Source organism: Leucopleurus acutus, assembly GCF_964270905.1.
Source record: "Leucopleurus acutus genome assembly, chromosome: 1".
NCBI lineage: Eukaryota > Metazoa > Chordata > Mammalia > Artiodactyla > Delphinidae > Leucopleurus > Leucopleurus acutus.
Genome location: NC_139142.1, coordinates 82,830,308 through 82,856,188, shown reverse-complemented (window position 1 = coordinate 82,856,188; position 25,881 = coordinate 82,830,308). Strand labels below are relative to the sequence as shown.

The window sequence follows — 25,881 nt, the reverse complement described above, 5'->3', positions numbered from 1 at the left end:
GGCCAAGTATTTATTACATCCTTATTATTGTTATTAATTATTAATAAATAAAATCTATTTGTTAAGACAATAATTATATATCTGTTTTTATAATTATATATATATATACACACATATATATAAAGCACTTTATACATGATTTAAAACAGCGTAATTTAAACCAAAGTTTACTCATCTAAAACCGACAGAGGTCATGAACAGTCCACTTTCTCCACTGTCCTGGAGATTGATAGTCTGGACCTACATGAGTTACTGCAAATAAAAACATCCTCTCTAAGAGCTGGTTCTGCCCAAGGAGTTCAGCTGGAACCTACCAGATTCAGCAGTGTTGCCCATTTAAGTGGTTGTTTGATGTCACACGTGGACTGCCTCAGGTGTGCATTAAGTGTAAGGTCTTGACAATAAGGATTTTTTGGTGTGTTCATTTTTTTGCTTATTTATTTAATTTTTATAGTTTTATTTATTGATTATTTATCTTGTACTTACTTGATAATATTCTGACTATTTTGGGGCTAGGATAATTGCATCCCTTCTCAAACCTAAAGCAGAAGAACAAAGGTAAAAATTTATCCCAAAGTGTAGCTAATAGGGAGGTACTTAAATGTCTCTGAGTATACAAAGTGTGAAAAATTCCTTTCTCTCTCTCTCTCTAGACTTTTTATAAAAAGAAAAGCCTTTTGAAGTAACTGCCCAAAGTAAAAGAGATGAGTGTTGAAGACAGTGGCAGAGACAGCGTTGTTCTCTAGCAGCCTTTCCTGCTCTTTCCATAACAATGGAAACCCTGATTTTTAGATAGGCACAGGCTGCTCAGAGTAAAGACAGGCTCCATGGCAACCAGTGTGGTCCTGTAACCAGTGCAAAGCATCACATGATAGCTTCCTGAAATTTTCCTTAAAGACAGTTGACACATGCTATCATTTTCCCAGCTTCATCCCTTCTTCCACCCTGCTGCCTGAAATACTGATGTGTTTCAAGGAGTTTTAGTTGCTACCTTGGACTATGAGAAATGGGGCCCCCCTATTTGGGATGGTCGAATGGTGAACTGGAAAGATGTTGAAGATTTTGTTGGGCAGAACCTCTGTAAGCAGCCCTGGACAGTCACTGGATTTTTATATGAGACAGAAACACTTTTTTGCCTTGCTTATGCTACTATTTCTTGTTTAGCCAAATCTAACCTTAAGTGATAACAATGATACAACCCTAAAAGAAGGGAGATTTCATAGCCTTTCCATGAAGTTTATTCAAGGGCTTAAGCATCCTTAAGGACAAAATATTACTTTTTATTTTTAAAAAAGTATCTTTGATGCAATCGATTCCTGTTTTCTTTTGTTCAAGCCTCTGAAAATGGAGAACAGTTGGTTGACTTCTTCCCTATTAATAAATCTTTGTGGAACGTAAGGTTTTTGTTTTCACCTTAATTTTATAGCTTTTTGCCCATCAGTGGATCTAGAACTCTAAGTAATTATCCTTTAATTTTATGAAAAATATTCACAACCAGACTCTTCTTTTTAGTAAGAGAATTAGCTATGCTAGGCTTGGGGTTGTAATTATGCCTGTGATTTGTTATTAGTGGGTTGCAACAGGTTTGCTCTTATGAAATGAATAAGCTGTTTGCTGAACTATGAAAGGAGGAGACAGAGAGAGGGTACTTCTACTATAACATCTGGGGAGAAGTAGTAGAAAATGGGCTTTCCCTGTGTATGCGTGTGAGCGGGTTAGTGAGGGAAAGAGAGAGAGAGAGAGAGAGAGAGAGAGAGAATATCTTCAAAGCAAAACACTTCGTATGTTTAATTGCTGCCCTGTTTTGTGGCTTCCCGAGGAGCAGGAGGCTCACCCAGTGAGGGAGCAATGTCACATTCCTCTAGTGCATGAAATTGGAGCCCATGTCTGAGATGCCAGACACATTTCTGTGCCAGCTGTCTTTATATTCTGACTGATTCAGGAGACCACATTCCCTGCAAAACAGTCACTCAACGCAACCTTTAAGGGACATGTAATTAAAGACATATTAAAACTTCTGGGCTTCCCTGGTGGTGCAGTGGTTGAGAGTCTGCCTGTCGTTGCAGGGGACGCGGGTTCATGCCCCGGTCCGGGAAGATCCCACATGCCACAGAGCGGCCGGGCCCGTGAGCCATGGCCACTGAGCCTGCGCGTCCGGAGCCTGTGCTCCGCAACGGGAGAGGCCAAGACGGTGAGAGGCCCGCGTACCGCAAAAAAAAAAAAAAAAAAGTCTTCCCTCATTTCTGTGCCCCACACCTTCAGGCACACACTGACTGAGCCTTTTTTTTTTCTTTTTCGATAACAGCTTTATTGAGACATAATTCACTTACCAGACAATTCACCTTTAGAGTGTACAAGTCAATGGTTTTTAGCATATTCACAGAGTTGGGCAACCATCACCACAATCAGTTTTGGAACATTTTCTTCAGCCCGAAAAGAAACCCCATACTCATTAGCAGTCACTCCCCATTGCCCCTTAACCCCCAGCCTTAGGCAACCACTAATCTACTTTCTGTCTCTATGAACTTGCCTATTGTGGACGTATCATACAGATGGATTCATATAATATGTGGTCTTTTGTGACTGGCTTTTTCACTTAGCATATGTTTTTGAGTTCATGCGTGTTGTAGCATGTATCAGAACTTTATTCCTTTTTATGGCTGAATAATACTCCTTTGTATGGATATATCACATTATCTTTGTTCGTCAGTTGATGAACATTTGGGTTGTTTCCACTTTGGGGCTGTTACGAATAGTGCTGCTATGAACATTTGTGTACAAATTTTTCTGTGTGGACCTGTGATTTCATTTCTCTTGGGTCTATGCTTAGGAGTAGAGTTGCTGGATGTGGTAGGCAGCAGAGTGGTTCCTGCTCAGAGAGAAGAGATGCGGACTCAGAAAGGGGCCAACTTTGTCCTTGAGGGAGATGTTTAAAGTCTGTGCGTTGGAGCTGTAAAACCAGGTTGCCAAGTTTTCAGGTGAGGTGAGGGCAGTGCCAATAAAGGCAAAGCAATAAGTGACTACGCAGTATAACAGAGAAAGTAGTCTAAACAAATTCTACCATATAGGTTTGGCTTACTAATTCTCATTTTAATTGTTGACCAGTCCGTCAAGCAACTTATACTTTCAAGTCCCTTCTGGGTGTGTCCTAAGCTCACCCTGCCATCCCAGGGTGAGTTACTTTTCCCTGCAGACAGCTGCAACCTCACTCTCTAGGACCTTCCTAGATTCCACCCCAGAACATTGGTTATGCTTGTGAACTCCTTGTTTCCTGCACGCACATCTCACCTGGAATTTGGGGATTTTTTTCTCATCTCATAGCTTCCTTCGTTAAGCCACGGTTTTTCATAAATCCATTCCACCAGAGGTGAGGTAATTTCCGGGAATGAATCTTCGGTCCTTGTTCTTAGCATCCAGGTAGCAGTATCAGGTGTTGTCTCTTCCTACGGAGGCAGTTTGGTGCGGTGGTTTCATCCTGACTTCGGAGTCTGACTGCTTGGGACTAAATTCCAGCTCTACCACTTCTTATTTCTATAAACTCGGGCAAATGACATAACCTCTCAGTGCCTTAGTTTTTTAATCTGTAAAGTGGGATTAAATAGAACCTATCTCATGGGGTTCTTATAAAGTGCGCATGGTGCATGCAAAGCCTTAGGGAGTAAGTGCTCGCTGAATGCTGGTGAGCCGTCGTTCTTCCCAACATCAGCACCCTCTGCTTCCATTCCAGTTACTCCAGCCTGGACGAACAGGCCCACAGGCGATGTGGTGGGAGGGCAGTTTTGCTATATTCTCGTATAGGCTGAAGCGCCTCTGTCCTCAGTTTCGCATCAGGCTGGAAGCAGTGGTTTGTTTGCCCGTGGGGCATGCCGATGTCTCCTCTAACTCCTTTTTTTTTGAGTCTCCTGGCTCTTCACAACAAAGGCAGGCATTTTCATTTTATTGGAGCTGAGGAAAATCACACTTTTATGATTACTTGTCCTGCTCCCCAAATTGATTGCAAGAAACCATGTCTGGCACCTTTGATCCCTGTTACTGCCTCAGGCGATGCTTAGTCTGTGCGTCCCCAGACCCCCTCAAGGTCCCTGTCTGTCCGCTGCCCTTCTAGCTGGCAGAGGGCCAACTCCACCCTCAGTGAACCAGGAAGGAAGACTGAGCAGCGTCCAAAGTCACAGTGGCCTCAGGCAAAGGTGGGAAACGCTGGGCCCCATCCACCTCTCCTCTCAGTGTCTCTCCCTCAGTGTCAGCAACGCGCATGTCTGTCAGGCTAGGAGCCAGGGAGTGCCTTTGCCCCTCTCTTCTCCACATAGGTGCCTACCTGTCCTAGGAAAGGAAGTTCCCCTCAGCCTGCTATCACTGCCGGAAAGCGAGCAAAACATCATTTCCCCAGGTGGTAAGGGCCAAAAAACCCAGAAATATCTGTATTTTAACAGTAGACTTTTGGAAATAGAAAAATTAACCCCTAAAGCTGACTGTCTTCAGTCAGCTGAAGACTGTCTTCAGCATCATACCAGGCTGGATAGACATAGAGAGGTGTGTGTGAGCAAACATATTTTCCCTTTCACTTCTTTAGTTTAGAAACAAATTAAGTTACACACGTGTATTACGCCATCCGCCCATTCCACTTTGCTTCAAGTAATCAATGTTGACAGCCTGGGGTGTATCCTTCTATATATTTCTCTATCTTCCTATAGGGACATGCCACAGTTTATCCTAATGATGGGCATTCAGGTTGTTTTAAATCTTGAGGTCATGGTCAGCAGTCCTTCAGCAAACATAGCTCAATGTACAGCCTTATATATTGATTCTTTTATTTGTAGGATAGTTTCACAAAAGTAGGACTGGTCAAGGAACATGCGTTTAGTAGATACTGCCAGGTTACTTTTCATTCACTACAGCAATCTACTTGCCCACCAAAAACATAAAATGTTTATATCCCCATAGCCTTTAATACTTGATCTTATAAATTTTATTTTTGCTAACTAGTGGTGGGAAATGTTTTCTCCTTTTAATTTTAATTTTTTTTTTTTTTTTGCCATTCTCTGAGGATACCCTGTGTCAGTGGTCAGTGGTCTTTCTTGGACGCTGACCCTGCTGGCACATTTGCAACTGCTTTCAGGCCTCCACAGGCTTCAGTTTTCTCCAGGCAAGAGCTGAAGAAGCAGCTTCAATGAGCATGATGGATTTTAATCATAGAAGCTCATTGCACCGTATGAATTAAAAACCATCGAAAAGATGGATTTCATGTAAATGCCATTTGGAAAGGTTACAGGAACAAGAAGGAAACAATGTGTGTGCACAGATGCTGTGGGTGTTCTGGCTTTGCCCCAGCTCTGCGGTGGTCACGCTGTGGGCGTGCTGCCTTGCTCTACCCTGCTCTCTGCAGAACCTGTAGAAGCCCCCTGCAGAAGGGGAGGACCTTCCAGTGGCCAGCATGTCGGGCTTAGAGAGAGGAGCACCTGGAGAGTTAAGGACTCCTAGGGCCCAGCAGCTTCTGAGCCTTTCTTGCACCTTCCTTGCTAAAACTAGGTCCACCTTCCTGTGTGGTCCCCCTTTCCTGAGGTTTTTCTAGTTTTCAAGCATCCCTGGGTCCTGTCTTTACTCCAGCTATGGAAATTTTTTCCAGAAGTATACTCCCTCTCAATGTCCTTTGCTGAATAGTAAGTTTTTCTAGAAGTGACTTCCCACTTCTGCTTCTAGCCGGTACCCTTAATTCCTCATTCCTTGTTCTGCTCTGGCTTGCTCAGACTGGATGTTTCTTGGATCAGATTTGTACCACAATTCTGGGGACTGATTTGTTGTGGGTTGCAGCTCTCCTCTGAGGCCTAAGGTTTTTCTCTTTTTCCCTCTTCTGCCACTCTGTCCTCCTTATCTGGCTGGTGAAGTAGGCACCCCAGCGCAATTCATGCTAACACTCTTGGGGGTGCTTGCCCCCCACAGAGGCAGTGTATGTAATCTAGGAGACAGAGCATGATGTACGAAGGTCTGCCTGACCCAAGTAGACCTGTTACTGAGCTTATGGTGGACTAGAGCAGTGTTCAACCCCAAACTGGCTGAAGTGCTTTCCAGAAATGTTAACAGTAATCCATTCTGAACAGTATATGCCCTACCAGTGATGCCTCATCCATGAAGCCTAGGGCACTGGGCACAGGGACTACCCCTTCTGGATCTTCATATAACTGCTCACCCACTGATTAGCAAAACTCCATGAGAAGTGATTGCGCCTGCTATAGGCAAAAATTTTGGAGGAAAAGGTTCTGTACACATTGCTGGTGGAAAGGAGAAATCAATGTCACAGAAATATAAACACCAGAAAATAAGCATATATGTACAGTATTTATTGCAATATTATTTATAATGGCAAAAACTCATAAACAAAGTGAATGCCCATCTAGAGGACAAAGGGTGAATAATAAACTGTGATATATTCATATATGTCTAAATACAGCGTATAAATTTACGAATAAATAGTGAGAAAATCACACTAGTGTCCACAAAGAAGAACAGTATGTACAAATGGTATACCGTTTACATAAAATTGTGTTTATACACATATAGAGGTGTATTAAAAGATGATGACCAGAATATTAATCATGTTTCATGTTTATCTTAAGGTGGTGGGATTCCAGGTGATTTTTCTTTCTTCCTATACTTTTCTGAACCATTTGAATTTATAATAGTGAACATGTGTTAGTTTAAAAAAAAACACTCAGAAATAAACTAAAGCTGGGACTTCCCTGGTGGTCCAGTGGTAAAGAATCCACCTTGCAGTGCAGGGGATGCAGGTTCAATCCCTGGTCTGGGAACTAAGATCTCACATGCCACAGGGCAACTAAGCCCGCGTGCCACAACTACTGAGCTCATGCGCCTCAACTGGAGAGCCTGTGTGCCGCAAACTACAGAGCCCATGCACTCTGGAGCTTGCACGCCACAACTAGTGAAGGGAAAACCCACACGCCACAACTAGCAAGAAGCCCACGCGCCACAACGAAGAGCCTGCACGCTGCAACAAAAGATCCTGCATGCCTCAACAAAGATCCCGTGTGCCGCAACTAAGACCGGTTGCAGCCAAAGATAATAAAGTAAAATAAAAATAATAAATCTTAAAAAAAAGAAATAAACTAAAGTTATTTTCATTGTGAAAAAGCTGAGAGGTAGAGGAAGGAGACGCAGAGGTTGTAATGAGTAGCCAGAATCTTCTGGCTTTTCCCAAGGCACGTGATTCAAGAGATTAAGACAATGTCTTTTATGGCAATGTCTTTTATGACCTGGGAAGTCTCACTGTCGTTTTGCTACATCCCATTGTTTACCTATTCAGTTGTGGGAGAAGCCTACATGGGGACAGGAATACCAGGAGGCAGGGATCACTGGCCATCTTGGAAGCTGATTACCATAGGGGGACCTGAAGGTATTGTTTTTCCCAGAAGTCTTAACAGTTAGCAAAAATATCTTTTCTCTGCACAAGATTTACATAGTCTTATGTGGAAACAAGGAGGTATAGATGACTCTTCCAGGTTCCTTCCATTCATGTGAGTATATAAAGTCAATTAAATGTTGTAGATTACTTTCTTATTCCTATTAAAGCATTGTAGAGTTTCTAATTGGAAAAATGACAATTTAAAATGTTGTAGCTGGTCACTGTTTCCTTGACCATTGTATATATGCTCACTTTTATTTCCTTGGGGTAATATTAAAATTTGTTGGCTAATATTTATTAGCCAATGTTCTGCCTTCGGCCATGGTGTTTGCATGCTTAAACCTTTATAAGAATAATGTCAGAGGCAAGACTAATGGAAACTGGAGCTTAATGAAAGTGAACAGATTTTATATTTTATCTTATTTACTTCATTCACATTGAATCAGTGACATTGACTACACTCTGAAAGCCAGTAATTTACAAACACACAAAGAGGAAAATCAGTATCTCACAAGATAAAAAATGCTTCCCCTGGGGCTTCCCTGGTGGCGCAGTGGTTGGGAGTCCACCTGCCGATGCATGGGACACGGTTCGTGCCCCGGTCCGGGAGGATCCCACGTGCCGCGGGGCGGCTGGTCCCGTGGGCCATGGCCGCTGAGCCTGTGGGTCCGGAGCCTGTGCTCCGCAACGGAAGAGGCCACAACAGTGAGAGGCCCGCGTACCGCAAAAAAAAAAAAAAAAAAAGCTTCCCCTGGCCTTTTGTTTCATAATGGGGAATTAAGAGGTCACATCTCTTCATTGATCTTAGTGTTTTACACAAGCTAATAGTATTTCATGCTGATTTTATTTTGAACCAGCAGGAAAAGTACATGGTAAATGACTCAGTGTTATTCAAATCAGCAAATATTAGAGGAAAAATACAGGAATTGGAAGCTGCTTATTCATGAAATGCTAAAGGAGAATTCTCCTTCTCTGTTTATCTGTATCACTGTGGTTACCATAATCATGAATCCTGGATTCTTGGAACGTGATACAAAGAAAAGAAACCTTTTGTCCAGTTTTCAGCAATGTGACTAATGAATATTCAGGCACAGAAGGCCTTGGTTGCCTTAAATAGTCACTGGGAAATGCACGTACAAGCTAGATCTTTGCGTGGAGATAAATGGAATTGCAATTATTCTCCCTATTATTTTGCTCTCAATTTTTGTCATCTTCTCTTCTCTCTCCATCCTCTGCTACTACTTGAAGGAGAAAAAGGGGAAAAGAGAGAAAGAGAAATGTTAAGAATCTGCTTTCTGAAAGGTGTTATTGCTGCCCATCCACGTGCCCTTCATTACAGGTATTTCCAAAATCGTGTTACACCTGCAAGGCCCCTAAATACATCTTATTGGTTCAGTTCTTGCCTCACAAAGAGTCATATCCAAGTTCAGAGTCTAGACTGAGGCTGTCTCACTTATCAAGCTCCTTCCATGTTACCCATGTGCCAATCCCCGCTTCTTACAGAGCTCTTGGCTCCTAGTATTGTATCTGAGCATTTATTTCATTTTCTTATGTTGTTGGTGGGCCTTGATGGGCTGTGTGCTGTAACTCATCTTTTCAATGTCTCTTGTGTTCTATTCCCCACCGAGCTCTGACTTTCAGATCCATCACTTCCTTCCAGAGCCTTCCCTGCCTTGACCATGTGTCTCTGGCCCTGGCCTGGGTCTGGCTTCCTCCAGCTCTTATACCATCTGCTGCTCTGGCTCTCCTGATCCCAGCTCCTCACTCTACAAACACCCCTCTGCTGCTGGCCTCCTCTTTCCTTGCAGGAATTGGAGAAAGTGGTGAAGGAGACATGGGAAAGTCTATTCTAGAGCAGATGGAACCTCCCCACTAGTGAGGGAGTGGCCCGAAATCTGTTAGGAGAAGGTTTAGAATTGCCATTTCTTGCCCCTCACCCTCCAGCCTCTCCCCTTCTCCTTCCAAACTCAGCTAAAAAAAAAAAAGCAATGGAGCTTTCAACTCTGAATTAATGTCATTGTCAGATTGTGCCAGATCATAAGGAATAAGGGATGCTCATTTCCAAAATCTTATTCCTCCACCTCACATCAGCCACGCTGGGTCCCCGTGGACTGAAGCAGGATTGGGCTCACTTTCCTTTCTTAGCCCTCTAATTATCTTACCCTTGTGTTCTTTGGAAATAGTTTCAACATAATTTTCCCTTTCAGACTGCATAATTGTAGTTAACTGGAACTGAGGGCGTAGGAGAATAGAATGCATGTGTATTCTGTGCACGTTCACTAGACTAATTATAGTATAGTGTGATATATCGTTGAATACATCACTCTCAAGCTGCTCTGACACTGTGTGCTGGCGATCGGGAGATAGTAAACATTCAGCTTGTTGGTCAGAGGCAGTTGGCATCAATAGATGTACCTGAAAAACTGAGTACACAGAAAAAACATTCTGATAATTCTGATAGAGTCATATTGAACTTCAAGCTTTTATTCATTCATTTATCTGGGTACTTATGAAGCAACCCCTAGATACAAAACCGTGGTTTGTGCTCATGAGGGTCAACAGAATTTCCAGATAAGGTTCTTCTCAGGCTTCGTAATCTCACAATATTTTATGGGAGAAATAACCCCTCTAGGCTAATGCTATATGAATGCTGCAGAAGATAGAGACCCTGCCTTCGAAGACTACATAAGCAATTTAATAGAGACAAGAACCTCTTAGTAGGATGGCCTGTGGCGTAGACATTTAAGGCAGTGAACTACTTCACCTCCACTTAATCAGGAATATCTTGTTAGCATGCAGATCCAGGGGGAGCTTGTGTAATGAGAGAGAGAGTTTGATAACTGGTTTCCTCCTTTTCCCTGGAAACTTTCTCTATACACCTACTGAGGGGGAAATGGAGCTTGTGGTTATTAAAGGTTTGAAGCTGTCACAGTTAGATGGGGCCAATGATACTGAGACTCTTGGCATATTTTTTTTTCAGGGAATAATATACCTTTCAGGGAGGTTAACCTATTTAATGTGAGAGATCGGAGAGCAAGGAATCCTGTGAAGTTATGAAAATTTTCTGGTTAGTTTATATGGAAGAAATTTCAGTAGTCAAAGAAAGGGACAGGGGCTTCCCTGGTGGCGCAGTGGTTGAGAGTCCGCCTGCCGATGCAGGGGACACAGGTTCGCGCCCCGGTCCGGAAAGATCCCACATGCCGCGGAGCGGGTAGGCCCGTGAGCCATGTCCACTGAACCTGCGCGTCCGGAGCCTGTGCTCCGCAACGGGAGAGGCCACAGCAGTGAGAGGCCCGCGTACCACAAAAAAAAAAAAGAAAGAAAAAATGAAAAAGAAAGGGACAGTTATCAACTTCAGATTTTGTGAGTCTTTCTTCTTACCTTTTAGATCTGTGTGCATCTTGCTGTGTGTTGAGAGATGTGAGAGATTGAGCTAGTTTCAGGGGCATTGCGACTTCCATGAGAGAACCCCAGTGGCTATGGTCACTGGGATCTCTTTGTCTTGATTGAGTTATATAGTCTGCCTTACCTTTGGGGATACCATTGTTGCTAAAACATATGGACATTTGTTGCAGACTCACCTAAAATTCTTTGTGCAACCTCACAGGAGTTGAGTGGAAGAGGCTATTGTTGGAGTCTCTTTCTATATTCTTATGTATTACAAAACTGAATCCTGTTAATATTTTATCTGAATTATTCATTGGGAACACGTATTCTAAGGGGAAACCATCCAAGGTTAGATTGGGGATATGTATTTCATAAGATGCTTTTCATTCAAAGCAATTATTTGAAATTCACCATGAATTTTAATAAACTTACTACATAGCTTCTTCCTGCTAATCCAATTCCTGCTTAATTGGAACCTTCTGTGTCATTTCAGAACAACCTCTGGAATCAGATTAATTGTAACTAAAGTAACAGTTTTCTCACGCTAATAATGATCAGTTTAAAAAGAGTTAGGCAGATATTAGATAGTTTAATCACAAGTTACAGCAAATTGACACTTCATTAGTGAGGGAAAGGCTCAAACTTTTAGACTCAGAGGAAGAGCAAATTGTATTGAAAACCACCAGGCACAGTGCTCTGGCTACAAGCTTGTTTTCCTCCCCGTTCTTGCTGCGGCCATAATTCATAATAATACCAGTGGCAAAAAGCTACTTATCACCTTGCCAGTGCTGACTCTCTGGGAAATTTACCCACATAGGTTAACGGGAGAAAGATTTTTTAAAAATCACAATCAAATAGAATCATTTTTAGAACTATTTAAGCTTTCCTTTGAAAGTGTGAACTTTGTAACTCAGTTTGAACATTTGTGTCCCCAGGTTCACAGAGCTTAACAGTGTCTTTTTTTTTTTTGAACTTGTCAGGTACCATTTGCCTTCTCTACACTGAGGAGTTCTTTATTCCTATCTTGTCTTACCTTTGCTTTCTTTCTCTCTCTCTCTCACTCTTGCTAATGAAAGGGAGTTTCCTTTGAGGGTTTTGCTTAGGCAGCAGGTTTAAGGGTTCAGAGAAAAATGTGGATTTGCCCTTTAGATTTCCAGGGTTATTTCATTCTATCATAATGCTGTAACTTTGGGTAGTAAGCTTGGGAGCAGCCAGGGGTCGTATCTTAAAGGGTATTATATGATGTTGAGAAGTTTGCATTTGTTTTTTTCCTAGTGGCAGTAGGGAACTACTGAATGCTTTGGTAATATTAATCAAGTTACTGTTGTACCTCTGCTCTTCTTCAAAATGGGTTTAATTAGTCAATCTCGCATTTTTCGCCCTCTGGCATTCTTTTTTTTAATAAATTTATTTATTTTATTTATTTATTTTTGGCTGCCCTGGGTCTTCGTTGCTGCGTGTGGGCTTTCTCTAGTTGCGGCGAGCGGGGGCTACTCTTCGTTGTGGTGCACGGGCTTCTCATTGCAGTGGCTTCTCTTGTTGCAGAGCACAGGCTCTAGGCACGCAGGCTTCAGTAGATGCAGCATGTGGGCTTCAGTAGTTGTGGCATGCGGGCTCAGTAGTTGTGGCTTGCGGGCTCTAGAGCTCAGTAGCTGTGGTGCACAGGCTTAGCTGCTGCACAGCATGTAGGATCTTCCCGGACCAGGGCTCAAACCCATGTCCCCTGCATTGGCAGGCAGATTCTTAACCACTGCACCACCAGAGAAGCCCTGGCATTCTCTTAAAACTAACTCTTTGCAAAAATCAGTGTCATGATGAAACTACCTCTGAACCATACCTAAATAAAATGGAGAAATGCCCTCAGATATTCAGGGACACCTTTACTTTCTAGAAAGGTGGTAAGAAACTGAATACAGCTGACCCTTGAACAACATGGGTTTGAACTGCGTGGGTCCACTTATATGCAGATATTTTTCAATAGTAAATATTTACTATAGTACTACACATTCCATGGTTGGTTGAATCCATGGATGTGGAGGAACTGTGGAGGGCTGACTATATGCAGATCAACCCATGCTTTGTTCAAGGGCCAATTGAAGTTTTTTTTTTTTCCAAATAATTTTGAATAGACTTTTTCAAAATTTAAATTCTGATTAAAATTCTTAATTGCTCAACCTGTGTGTCTAAATGCACAAGAGTGCTTAGTGGCTACCTATTGGGAAGATGGTGGGTAATTATTAATGTTTTAAAAAGTTTTTAAAGCAAATGATAAAGTATAGTTATAATCATTGTTTTATTACTTGTACCATTATCGTTGGCCAGATAGCATTTTTAAAACTTTTCCCATAATGATACAAATAATCTCTTGATGGTTTCAAGCTGTTTAGATTATTGAATTGAAAACATTAGGAAGTCATCATCACTTTGAGATTTTTCATTTTTCTTAATGAAACGATGTCAAGATCATTGATTCCTTTTTTGATTTTTTTTGACCCTTTGGGTTTTTAATTCACTCTGGGGCTTTATTAAGATGTATCATGTTTGTGTGCTGCTGCAAGATTCCTGTAAGGTGTTTGGAATGTCTTATGATAGGCTTGATGGATTCTAGGAGCAGGACTCCATCTGGAGAAGAGATGTCCTTGGTCTGAGACCTGTCACAGGCAATTCAAATGGAGGCTGGACATTCTAGGAGGGAGCAGATCTTGCAACGGCCCCTGCGCCCCCTGCCAGGGAGACAAGGCTTTAGCGAAGTCACTGAATCCAGACAACGGTGAGAGGGAGAGAGACAAGTTGTGTGTGTGCCACAGGCCTGAGGACGGAGCTCTGAAGTTGTCACAACTACTCAAACACGATAGTCCCAGGCACCCATCATGACCCCATGGGACAGTCTGCTGTGAGTTTGCCAGCACCACCCAAGGGACCTCCACAGGGTAAACCTAGGAGTTTCTTCCTTGTCAGACCCCAGTGTTCCATGTGGAACCTGCAGGCCAGTCAGTCCTACCTTGTCTCTTCTTCCTGATTGCTTCCAAGTCCTTCTAGGGACCTGTCCTCTTCTATCTTCTCTATATTCAGCTCCAGGTTTCGTTTTCTCTGGCCCAGCCTCTCACTGTTTCTCTCTCTGTCAGACCTTTCCTTGGAAACTTTTGCAACTAATAATAACAGTGACATATCTACTTATGTAGCATGTATTAGGCACAAGAAGCTGTTCTAAGTGCTGTGCTTATATTACTTGTATGGGCTCATTAAATCCTCACAATGCCCCTGGGACATAGGCATTGTTATTATGTCCACTTTACAGATGGTGAAACTGAGGCACAGAGAAGTTAATTCACCCATGATCACACAGCTAGTAAGTGGTGGAGCTGGGACTTGAATCTGGGAGTAAGGCTTCAGAGTCTGTGCTCTTAGTCATTAAAATATCCTGCGTCTCCCTAGGGTAAAAATTTCCCCACACGCTAAACCTTTCTCAGAATGGTCTTTCAACTGCATTATCTTTGATTTGCACATGAAAGTGCAACAAAGTACTAATATGTGCTTGGCTAGCCACTTGAAACATTTCCACAACCAGGGTCTGTAGCCTGCCACAGAAAAACAACCCCCATATACTATGAGCTCATAACTGAACATTAAAAACCATGTGAGGAAAACCATAAAAGGAGGGCCAGGAGAACCAACAAATGGCAAAATTAACACATCTAGAACTAGAAACAATAGAATAATCTAAAAGAAAGTACAAGCATTTAAAAAACATGATTACAGGGGCTTCCCTGGTGGCACAGTGGTTAAGAATCTGCCTGCCAATGCAGGGGACACCAGTTCTAGCCCTGGTCCAGGAAGATCCCACATGCCGTGGAGCAGCTAAGCCCGTGTGCCACAACTACTGAGCCTGCGCTCTAGAGCCCATGAGCCACAGCTACTGAAGCCCGGGCACCCTAGAGCCCGTGCTCCGCAGCAAGAGAAGCCACCACAGTGAGAAGCCCGCGCACCGCAACGAAGAGTAGCCCCCGCTCACCACCAACTAGAGAAAGCCGCGCGCAGCAACAAAGAGCCAACACAGCCAAAAATAAAAAAACGTGATTGCAGATTAAAGAAGGAAAAGAGCCATAGTAAAATAACTAGACACTAGGAATAAAGAGTAAGCAGTTTGAAGTGGACCCAAATACAAATTTCCAAAAGTTTACTACCCAAGAAGCTAAAAGAAAGAAAGAAAGAATGATGGTTTGATTACTTTCAGATGAATTGAGAATTGATAAAATGGAAGGAAGACATGAGAAATAGCATTCAGTTTGCAGAAGACAATAAATTGATGGAAAATGGAAAATATGAATGAGAGGTTAAGAGACTAGAATGAGGTCTAACGTAAATCTAATAAGAATTCCAGAAGAAGATAATAAGGAGAAAGGATAGGGCAAGATTCAGAGGCAATGGATGAAATTTTTCTGGAAATAAGGAAAATATGAATCGTAGGATTGAGGAAGTATGCAAAATTCCAAATATTTTAGTGAGACAGCAGAACTTTTAGCATATGGGGAAACCACCTCTCTCATATGACTTTTGTGGAGGGTCATTTTGCAATATATATAAAAAATGTGTAAGCTCTTTGACCCGGAACTTCTGCTTCTAGAAATTTATCTTCAGTAAATAATCAGTTCACTTCCTCCGAACTTAAATATATAAGGATGTTGATCTCAACATTGTATAATAGAGATGTATTGAAAACAGCTTTAAAAAAAAATCATCAATGTGCAATAGACAAAATACATTAGGGTATAACCAGAGAAGCACTATTGCTTTTATGAAGCTGCTAAAATGATGATATAGATCTATTTTTATTTATTGTATAGAAAGGTGGTTGTTACGGAAAAAGATCTAAAAAAGCAGTGTGAGTAGTTGGTCCCACTGGCATAATCAAAAAGTCCGTATATATAAAAAGAAGTTTGGAAGGATAAATACTTAAAGTTTACAGTTAGTTATCACTGGGTGGGTAATTTTTACTTTCTTTTTTGTCCTTTTATGCATTGTCTGATATCAGATTATACTGTGTAAAGAGAAACCTTGATTTGTATTTTAGATGAGGAGTAATGATAGAGTAATAGCAGTCCCAGGGAGAGTAGGTTTGTATTACCAGCGCCATCATGCTCTACTTCTTATTCCCCTTTTGGTTGTGTGTGCTGTGAGTGTGTACTAATTGTGTTGCTGTGCCCACAGCCCTGGCACTGAATGTTGTCATGGAATCCAGCATTAGAAAATATAATGGGAATATGTAGGGAGGAAGAATGGGTAGAGAACTTGAATCATTTCTAAAGGGGGTTGGGTGATTTAGACCATGATGTCTAAACTAAAAAGTATCTCAAGGTTGAATACTGTGTTATTTAAAATATATGCTGAGTTATCCTTGATGTACCTTGTAAAGCTAAGAAGAATCTAAAGTGCTCATGAGATTAAATGATCAAGTCTGTAATTATTTTGTTTTGTTGTGTGTATACACACACACACATGTGTGCACACACACACTTTTCTTTTTAATGTGTGGCCAATCAGATCTTGAGTGTGGGTGCTTCTCTCCTGATACTTTTTTCTAATTTGGGTTCTTAGAGCCAAATGAGTCAGTTTTTAAGTGAAGACAGAGAGAGGTGGTTTAAAGAAGGGAAAGAACATAGAGGCTTCTTTAGCTTCAGGTTCTTAGGAAAAGGGATTAGGCTTCAGATGCCTCGTAGAGTTTTATAAGTAAGCGGAGATACAATGTGATTATAGCCATCTCGGGTTTTTCAGTAATAACTCATTGAAAACAAGTTTCCTCATTCGCAAGCGTGGACATACTAATAAAATGTATGATTTAAGAAAAAAACAATAAAAAAGTGTGCCTGCCATAATTGGGAGGGAGAGAGAAAGATAAGAGAGTTAGAGTATGAGGGTAATGATGGAGATTAGTTTCAAAGAAATCTGCTGTATGCATGAGAGACCTTGGCACACAGCCTGTCCTCTCCTTTGCAGTGAATTTTCCTGTTTGTTATACAAAATGTTTTATTCCGTGTAACCTACCAAGCGACAAAGATTAACAGTGATAGAGAAATAGAAAATCCTGTGGGTCTTGTTTTATAAAGCAGAAGGATGGTCTTTATAGGAAGTCCCCTAGTGGACTGGAGACAGCCCCGATATTAACAACTGAAGATACTATGACACGCTCCTCACGGCAGGTTTCTTTTTTTTAAAAAAATTATTTATTTATTTATTTATGTATGGCTGTGTTGGGTCTTCGTTGCTGTGCGCGGGCTTTCTCTAGTTGTGGTGAACGGGGGCTACTCTTTGTTGCGGTGTGCGGGCTTCTCATCATCGTGGCTTCTCTTGTTGCGGAGCACGGGCTCTAGGCGCTCAGGCTTCAGTAGTTGTGGCACGTGGGCTCAGTAGTTGTGGCTCTAGAGTGCAGGCTCAGTAGTTGTGGTGCACGGGCTTAGCTGCTCCATGGCATGTGGGATCTTCCCGGGCCAGGGCTTGAACCCGTGTCCCTTGCATTGGCAGGCAGATTCTTAACCACTGCACCACCAGGGAAGCCCTATGGCAGATTTCTTTAAGTGGGCAATTTCATTATTAGATGGTTACCAGATTTTCAGTCCTATCTGTAAAACTTAAGTGAGGAAAGATGCTTCAGCCAGATCCTAATCTGTATTTCAGTGGGAAAGGCCAGGAAAAAAAATCCCCATATAGATGGAGCTTCAAATATATCATTATTGCTGTCTGTAACCTTGGTGACAGGAAAGCTTGAGGGGGCCTGAGGTGGTAACATTAGTATAAACAGCTTTTCTATTGAACAAACGTGTGTATATATTCACACTGTGAATTTCATCTCACTGAGTCAGCATATTTATGTAAGGAAAGTTTGGTAGAGAATTTCCTGGAAGCAGCTGGCCTACTTACCTAAATGCAGTGCCCATTTTTTTTCTGGCAGATAAGAAGTAGCTGTAGACTACTGTGTCTGAAAAGAGACTCTTGACAGTAAGTTATGTCAGCATCTGAGGCAGCAAGGCAGCTCCTGGTGGTGGCTTCGGCTGCAGCCCTGAGCCCTGTGCTCCCCTCCCCTGGCACCATGCTGTCCTTCTGCATGAGGCTGAGCTGTTGCCTCAGTCATTAGAGGGCATTCTCTGTGCCTGTGCCTAGGAGAGAGCAGTGTCCTTGGGTCATGACTGACTGGCCATGTGGACCTGGATCTTTCACCAGGTAAAATCTCCCCTGGTAACGTAGGCTGCCAGCATACCTGACGACTTGGGCCCTGTGAGACTCTGGGGATGAAAGGCTACAGTCTCTGTCTAGATGTGGCATTTCTGTAACTTCAGTCTGGGAGCCAACTCTATCTGAAGTGCTTGTTACAAATGCAGGTTTCCAGTTCTATACCTATAACTATGATTCAGGATGTGAACTGAAAATGTGTTGTAAGTGTAAAATAAAACATACACCATGCACACCTAAAAAGAATACAATGTTATATATTAATTATATTTCAATTTAAAAAGCGCACACCAGGGGCTTCCCTGGTGGTGCAGTGGTTGAGAATCTGCCTGCCAATGCAGGGCACATGGGTTCGATCCCTGGTCCAGGAAGATCCTACATACCGCGGAGCAACTAAGCCCGTGCGCCACAACTACTGAGTCTGCGCTCTAGAGCCTGTGGTCCGCAACAAGAGAAGCCACTGCAATGAGAAGCCCGTGCACCACAACGAAGAGTAGCCCCCACTCACTGCAACTGGAGAAAGCCCGAGCGCAGCAATGAAGACCCAACGTAGCCAAAAAGAAATAAATAAATAACAAAACAAACAAACAAAAAAACGCACGCCACATTTCAAAGATGTAGCACAAAAATAAGAATGAATATATTACTTTAATACTTTTTAAAGTAATGATGACTTTGAAATGATAATGTTTGGTATAGATTGGGTTCAATAATATACACTATTAAAATTTCACCTGCTTCTTTTTACTTTTTAAAAATATCACTACTAGGAAATTTTAAGCCACATGTGTGGCTTTCGTCCTGTTTCTGTTACAGGGTTTGGTAAGGCGAGGTCATTTGCAAACTTGGTTAGAGTAGACTGGCTGAGGTTAAGTAATCCCTAGCTGACTGTTTATAGTCAGGTGAGACAGAATCATCATCATAATACGATTATGCCTAAAATTAAATAAAACTCATGGCTAAAAAATTCTTCTAGACTTTTTGATACTTATGAACGTGATTTAATAATTTCACATAAATTGACAATATCATATGCCTTTAAAGTTCTTTGAAATGAACTCTCAACTATGGTTTTTCAATCTTTTTTTTAACCTGTATTTTCTTTCTTTCTTTTTTGTCTTCTTTCTTTTTATTTAAACATTTTTTTTGTTTGTTTTTATTTTTGCCTATCTGGCCAGGAAACTTCATGGTGTTATGGTCAACTTGCCGCACAACCGTGTTCAAATCTGTCACCAACAGGTTCATTAAAAACCTGGCCTGCTCGGGGATTTGTGCCAGCCTGGTCTGCGTGCCCTTCGACATCATCCTCAGTACCAGTCCTCACTGTTGCTGGTGGATCTACACCATGCTCTTCTGCAAGGTCGTTAAGTTTTTGCACAAAGTCTTCTGCTCTGTGACTATCCTCAGCTTCCCTGCCATTGCCTTGGACAGGTAAGATCAGGTAGCCAGGGGTGCAACTTTTTTTTTTTTTTTTAAGTGTATTGAAAAATTAGCATCACGAAGCAAATAGTGAATAGTCAGTGTTCCAAATACTGCTTTTTAGTCTGCTTGTTGTCAACAGAAAGAGAGTCGATTGCTGAAACAGATGCCTCACAGAAGACGGCATTGGGGAGGTTACATCATGACGATGCTGGGGCAGAGCTGGATCATGATATAGTTTCAGCTTGGTTGGAATTAGTGGTATTTGCATTGCAATTTGCAGTAGATTGCTCATCAGATTGCTAACTCTGCAATTAGGGCCTTTTGATGCAGGGTGAAAACATTTCTGGAAGAACAAGAGAACAATTCAGTGGCTATTTAACAAATGATTAGACAGTCCTGTTGGACCTGGCCAGATAGCACCAGAATTCCTTTGGAGCATTTACTTCCAAGGTTTTATATTGTGATGGTGTTTGTTTTCTCTTCCCATCCTTCCCGTTGCGGAGCACAGGCTCCGGACGCGGACGCGCAGGCCCAGCGGCCATGGCTCAGGGGCCCAGCCGCTCCACGGCGTGCGGGATCCTCCCGGACCGGGGCACGAACCCGTGTCCCCTGCATCGGCAGGCGGACTCTCAACCACTGCGCCACCAGGGAAGCCCCTCCTAATGCTTTTTGTGTTGATCCATTCTGTGTTCACGGCAGGTGTGTCTTTCTGGAGGCCCCTTATTACCTGCTTGGTGAGGTCTTATGTCTGCAGTCCACATGGTGGGCTTTTCTTTCCTGAAGGTTTTTTTTTTTAATAGTTTTATTGAGATATAATTTACATATCATAAAATTCATTTAAAATGTACAAGTCAATGAATTTTAGTATATGTACAGTTGTGCAGCCATGACCACAATTGAACTTTAGAATATTTCTGTCACCCTAAAAAGAAACCTTGTGTTCATTTACAGTTATTCCCCATTCCCACCCCCAGACCGAGGCCACCACTAATCTACTTTCTGTCTCTGTATGGGGGGACATTTCATATAAGTGGAATCATACAATATGTGTTCTTTTGTGCCTGGCTTCTTTTGCTCAGCATAATGTTTTCAAGGTTCATCCATGTTATAGCAGGTATCAGTACTTCTTTTTTTCTCTTTCCAGCTTTATTGAGTTATAGTTGACATACAGCACTGTACAAGTTTAAGGTATATGGCATAATGACTTCTCTTACACATATTGTGAAATGATTCACTGTAAATTTAGTTAACATCCATCATCTCATATAGATACCAAAAAATGTTTATTTTCCTTGTAATGAGAACTCATGATCTACTCTCTTAACTTACTTCATTCCTTTTTATTGCCGAATAATATTCCCATTGTATGCATATACCGCATTTTGTTTATCCATTTACTAGTTGGTGGACATTTGGGTTGTTTCCACTTTTTGGCTATTATAAATAATGCTGCTATGAATCCTGAAGGTTTTTTAAGAATAGGATTCAACAAGAGTGGGAACACATTATTCTGGACAGGTTGCTATACTACCTGGAAGCAATGCAATAATCCCTGTGGGTTATTTTGAGCCTTTGGTTTTAGGCAAGAAAATATGCAAATAATAAGAAATCCTTATTTTCTTTCCAGCAGAAAATCTACTGTATTTTTGCCATCATTTTTTTCAGTGTGTCTTTTATTCTCATTTTTTTTAATTGAAGTATAGTTGATTTACAATGTTTCAGGTATACAGCAAAGTGATTCAGTTATATGTGTGTGTGTGTGTGTGTGTGTGTGTATTCTTTTTTAGATTCTTTTCCATTATAGACTATTATAAGATATTGAATATAGTTCCCTGTGCTACACAGTAGGTCCTTGTTGTTTATTTTATCTATTTTATATATCGTATTAATCCAAAATTCCTAATTTTTTAAAAAAGATAAGCAAGTTCTTTTAGTAGAAAAGCAAGTTTGGTAAATTCCTATTTCATTATTCAGAGATGCAGATTACTGGAAAGTATAGGTTTGTTGTGCACGAAGACAAAGGGAAAACAGTTCTTTCTCTCACTTCTTTCCCAGATATTTGTTTCGTGGCACCAAGTCAGCAAGTGAATTGGGAGGCCACCTACACTTCCTGCATCATCCTCTAGGGACGCACATACTAACAAAATGATGTATATGAGCCTGTGTGCTTGTGCTGCCGTCTATTTCCCAACCTAGAATGGAATCAAAAATGACGGGAAGCCTGGGTTTGTCACCTGTCACTTAGCAAATGGGAATCAGAGACAGTGGACGTGTATTCATGCGTGGGCGTGGGGCCACCACACTGGATTTACTGAGCGGTGGTTAGAAAAGCTTCTCCGTGTTCAGAGAAAAACAACTGAGAGCGTGCATAACTTATACATTTCTTTCTCTTTTTTTTTTCCCTTCCCAGAAAGTGATCTAGAACACATTTTACTGCACTCCATCCATCTCTGGTCATCCGTGGTTGTGTTGTGTTTGCATCGTCTCTCCCACAGCTTGTCCCCTGCCAGACTCCACCACAGGGCTGCTTGCTCTTGACATTTTCCCAGGTGCTCCCTTTCCCCACCTCCTTTGTGCGTCCCTCCAGTAGAGCCATCATCTGCTCGGTTATAATTGTTTGTTTACATGCCGCCTTTCCCCATTTAGTTAAGAAACATTCCCGTGCGTCCTTCCATCTTTGCACTCTAGTGCCTGGCACAATACCTAGCAGATAGGTAGTGCTCAGAAATCCTTGTGACAGAAGGCACGCCTGCTCAGCTGGCCCCATGAGGGAATGCATGTTAATAGGGTTGGAAGGTCGACTCCAGCATTAGCTGCCTGCACAGACGTGGGCCGAGCTAAGGTGAAGAAACTCGCCATATCTCTGAGGGCTGCTGGCTGCCCTTTCATGACAGATGTGGTTCTAGAGTCTAACACATTACTCCGTTTCCCCCAGTCATAGGTGATATTGAAACAAGGTGATATTGAAACAAGGTGCTTTTGGAATTCTGATTAGGTGGTTATAGAATAATCAAGTCAAGCTTGAAGGAAAAAAGTCTTCCCTGATTTTAACAAAAATATAATCATGCAGGCATTTTAAGTCTATTAATTGCTCTTAGGGGTACTGAGCGATTATCATGGGAACAATGGCGATTGAGCAGGCATGATTTTTTTCAGTCAAATTGATCTTGTGGAAGGATTTTGTCAGAGTCCCTCCCTCACACTGGCTTCTTCTGCCCCAGGTGGCTGTAAATGCTAGTGATATCCGTGCATATCCAGTGTGGCACGAGTCTCCTTTGGATTTGTGTGCAGACACATTTCCTTTCTCTTAGTGGCTTTGAAAATTGCCCTCAAGCTCCTCTAGCCCAGGTAAAAAATTTTTTTACAAATTACCCTTTACCCTTAAATTGAAAAAGAGGTGTCTTTCCAGCAGAGGGAGATATCCCTTATATTGAGGGCACTCTTTTGGATTTAGTCCTGGTGGCAATAATTATAAAGCTAACTGTGAATTGTATAGCAAAATCCTCAAAACTTAAGGTCTAGCTTCCTAATTCCCCCAGTGGTTTCCTCTGTCTTAGGCAGAATAGAAGAAATTGACCCTTTCTTTCCTCTCTCCTACTTTTAGTAATATAGATTCCCCTAATTAAAGTGTATCTTCTGTGAAACGAATTTTGCTTGTGCGTTTGGCAGGTACTACTCAGTCCTCTATCCTCTGGAGAGAAAAATATCTGATGCAAAGTCCCGAGAACTAGTGATATACATCTGGGCCCATGCCGTGGTGGCCAGCGTCCCTGTGTTTGCGGTGACCAACGTGGCTGACATCTATGCCATGTCCACCTGCACGGAAGTCTGGAGCAACTCGTTGGGCCACCTGGTGTACGTTGTGGTCTACAACATCACCACGGTCATCGTGCCTGTGGCCGTGGTATTCCTCTTCTTGATACTGATCCGCCGGGCCCTGAGTGCCAGCCAGAAGAAGAAGGTCATCATAGCAGCGCTGCGGACCCCGCAGAACACCATCTCTATCCCCTATGCCTCCCAGCGGGAGGCCGAGCTGCACGCCACCCTGCTGTCCATGGTGATGGTCTTCATCTTATGCAGCGTGCCCTATGCCACACTGGTCGTCTACCAGACTGTGCTCAATGTTCCCAACACTTCTGTCTTCTTGTTGCTCACGGCCATTTGGCTGCCCAAAGTCTCTCTGCTGGCGAACCCTGTGCTCTTTCTCACTGTGAACAAATCTATCCGCAAGTGCTTGGTAGGGACCTTGGTACAACTGCACCACCGCTACAGTCGCCGGAATGTGGTGGGCACAGGGAGCGGGGTGGCCGATGCCAGCCTGGAGCCCAGCATGCGCTCGGGCAGCCAGCTCCTGGAGATGTTCCACATTGGGCAGCAGCAGATCTTTAAGCCCACAGATGACGAGGAAGAGAGTGAAGCCAAGTATGCCGGCTCAGCTGACCTCCAGGCCAAGGAGCTACTTCCCACCTGCCTGGAGGCAGAGCAGGGGCCGCGGTTTGCTACCCCTGCACCACCCCCGGGCACAGTGGACTCTATATCCCAGGTGGCACCAGCAGTCCCTGTGGAACCTGAGACATTCCCTGACAGGTACTCCCTGCAATTCGGCTTTGGGCCATTTGAGTTGCCTCCACAGTGGCTCTCGGAGACCCGAAATAGCAAGAAGAGGCTGCTTCCCCCCTTGGGCAACACCCCAGAAGAGCTGATCCAGACAAAGATGCCCAAGGTAGGCAGGGTGGAACGGAAGATGAGCAGAAACAATAAAGTGAGCATCTTCCCAAAGGTGGATTCCTAGCAAGTCTTGTAAATCCCTGGAAGCAACAGACCTTCCACATTCCTGCCCTCCCTTCACTGGGCCTATGATTTGTCTGATCTCCTTGCAACCCAGTATGGGTTGATTCCTCCTCTATGGGCCAGATGCTTTTGAATGAGAGGGAAATCTATATAAAATCGGATGTCCTCTTTATTGAGGGCGTATATATATATATTTATACATATATATATATTTATCTCAGTGATCCTCAGTAAAGTCCACATTTCTCTCTGTGGAGACGAAAGCTGGGTAGCGGGAAACAGGTCTTGGGTGGGTTCTCTGTGTGCATTTTCTGGGGATATCTCAGTTCTGGTCCCTGCAAAGAATACACGGAGAGAAGAATGTCTATGCGTTCAAAGGAAGCAGGGGCTCTAAGAGAAGCCCACGATAATTATGGAGCCGTGTGGCCACAAGAAAATGCCTATTTGATCGATTTTAAAATGACAAATATTCAAAATGGTTTATATTGATCTGTATCTTTAGGGAAGATAGAACCTTGGCATTTGATACCTTTTTTCTGGACAGCCTGATCACATGACTCACAGTTTCTCCCGATGCCCTTCATCTCCTTTGCTGGGATGTAGGTGAGGGATGAATGAATATTGCAGCCCCATTTGACAGACATGGCAATAGATGTGCCCAGGGATTAGGAAGATATTCTGTCCTTGATTATCCTGACCATCTCCGGGCATCACTAAGGCCTCAGAAAGAGAAGTCCGCAGTGTTGATTGGAAAACACTGCAAGCTTTAATCATGTCTTTCCCCCTTAAGCTGTGTTTTTTTCAACAAATGAGAGAGAAGCGTAGAAGTGGAGAAGAAAGACTGAGAAATATCCACACTCTGTAGAGTTTTCTCTTCCCACATGGTCTCATGTGAAAGATTTTATGCAGCAATCAGCAGGGGTAAAGTGTATTGAAAAAGGTTTCTGCCAACTTCTGGAATTAAAGGTCATTTAAAAAGGCAAAGTTAGGGTAAACGGGGTCCTCTGGAAACGTCAAGCTAAAAATACTTGATTAGGAAAAGTGAGTCTGCCCAAAAGAGTGGGAAAAGTTGGTTCCCTTCCAAGGAGGACTGCAGACCCCATGCATCGCCAGTCTCATTTTCAGTCTGTTTGTACGACTGTGGTTCTCCCTTCATTTTGGGCACGAAGGAGGAACAGAACATGGAGAAGGAATTCATCACTGTACAATGCCAAGGCAATACCTAGCCCAGGTGAGCTCTCCACTTACTCCTTCCCAGTGAAGTTGTAGCAGGAGCCAGACAGGACAGAAGAGGGAGGACAGTGTCCTCAATTGATCAGTCGCCTGGGGGCTCTCACAGCAATTCGAGTCTACGTTGGGGTGGGCTTCACCAGGTTGAATTCAAACCACAAAGGAAACTTCACTCTTAAGGAGAGCAAATGAAGCGCCAGGTCTGCTCTTCTCTGGAGGGCGTTTTGTTCTTGTTCATAGTATGGAAGGGAGCCAATCCAGTGCCTTGAGCAAGCCTCAGGGGAGGGGGCATCCTCAGCGGCAAAGAACACATCCCAACGGAAGGGGTCCTCACGGATCTTCTCCTTGAACCACACAGGCCCTTGTCCCTCATAGGAAGGTCAGACTATTTGTAGGGAGTTTCCTTTTCCTGT

The 25,881-nt window shown here is 42.7% G+C and overlaps 1 protein-coding gene across 1 annotated transcript in view; it reads left to right on the top strand.

Annotated features, from left to right (window-relative positions):
* Positions 1 to 24,239, top strand: part of GPR176 (G protein-coupled receptor 176) — a gene marked incomplete at both ends in the record, with an annotated part of 87,682 nt that extends 63,443 nt beyond the window's left edge. The window contains 2 exons of the mRNA XM_082856981.1: positions 19,204 to 19,456; positions 23,117 to 24,239. Coding sequence (XP_082713107.1) covers positions 19,204 to 19,456; positions 23,117 to 24,239 — 1,376 coding nt within the window. The remainder of the gene's footprint in view (positions 1 to 19,203; positions 19,457 to 23,116) is intronic.
* Between the last annotated feature and the right edge of the window lie 1,642 nt (positions 24,240 to 25,881).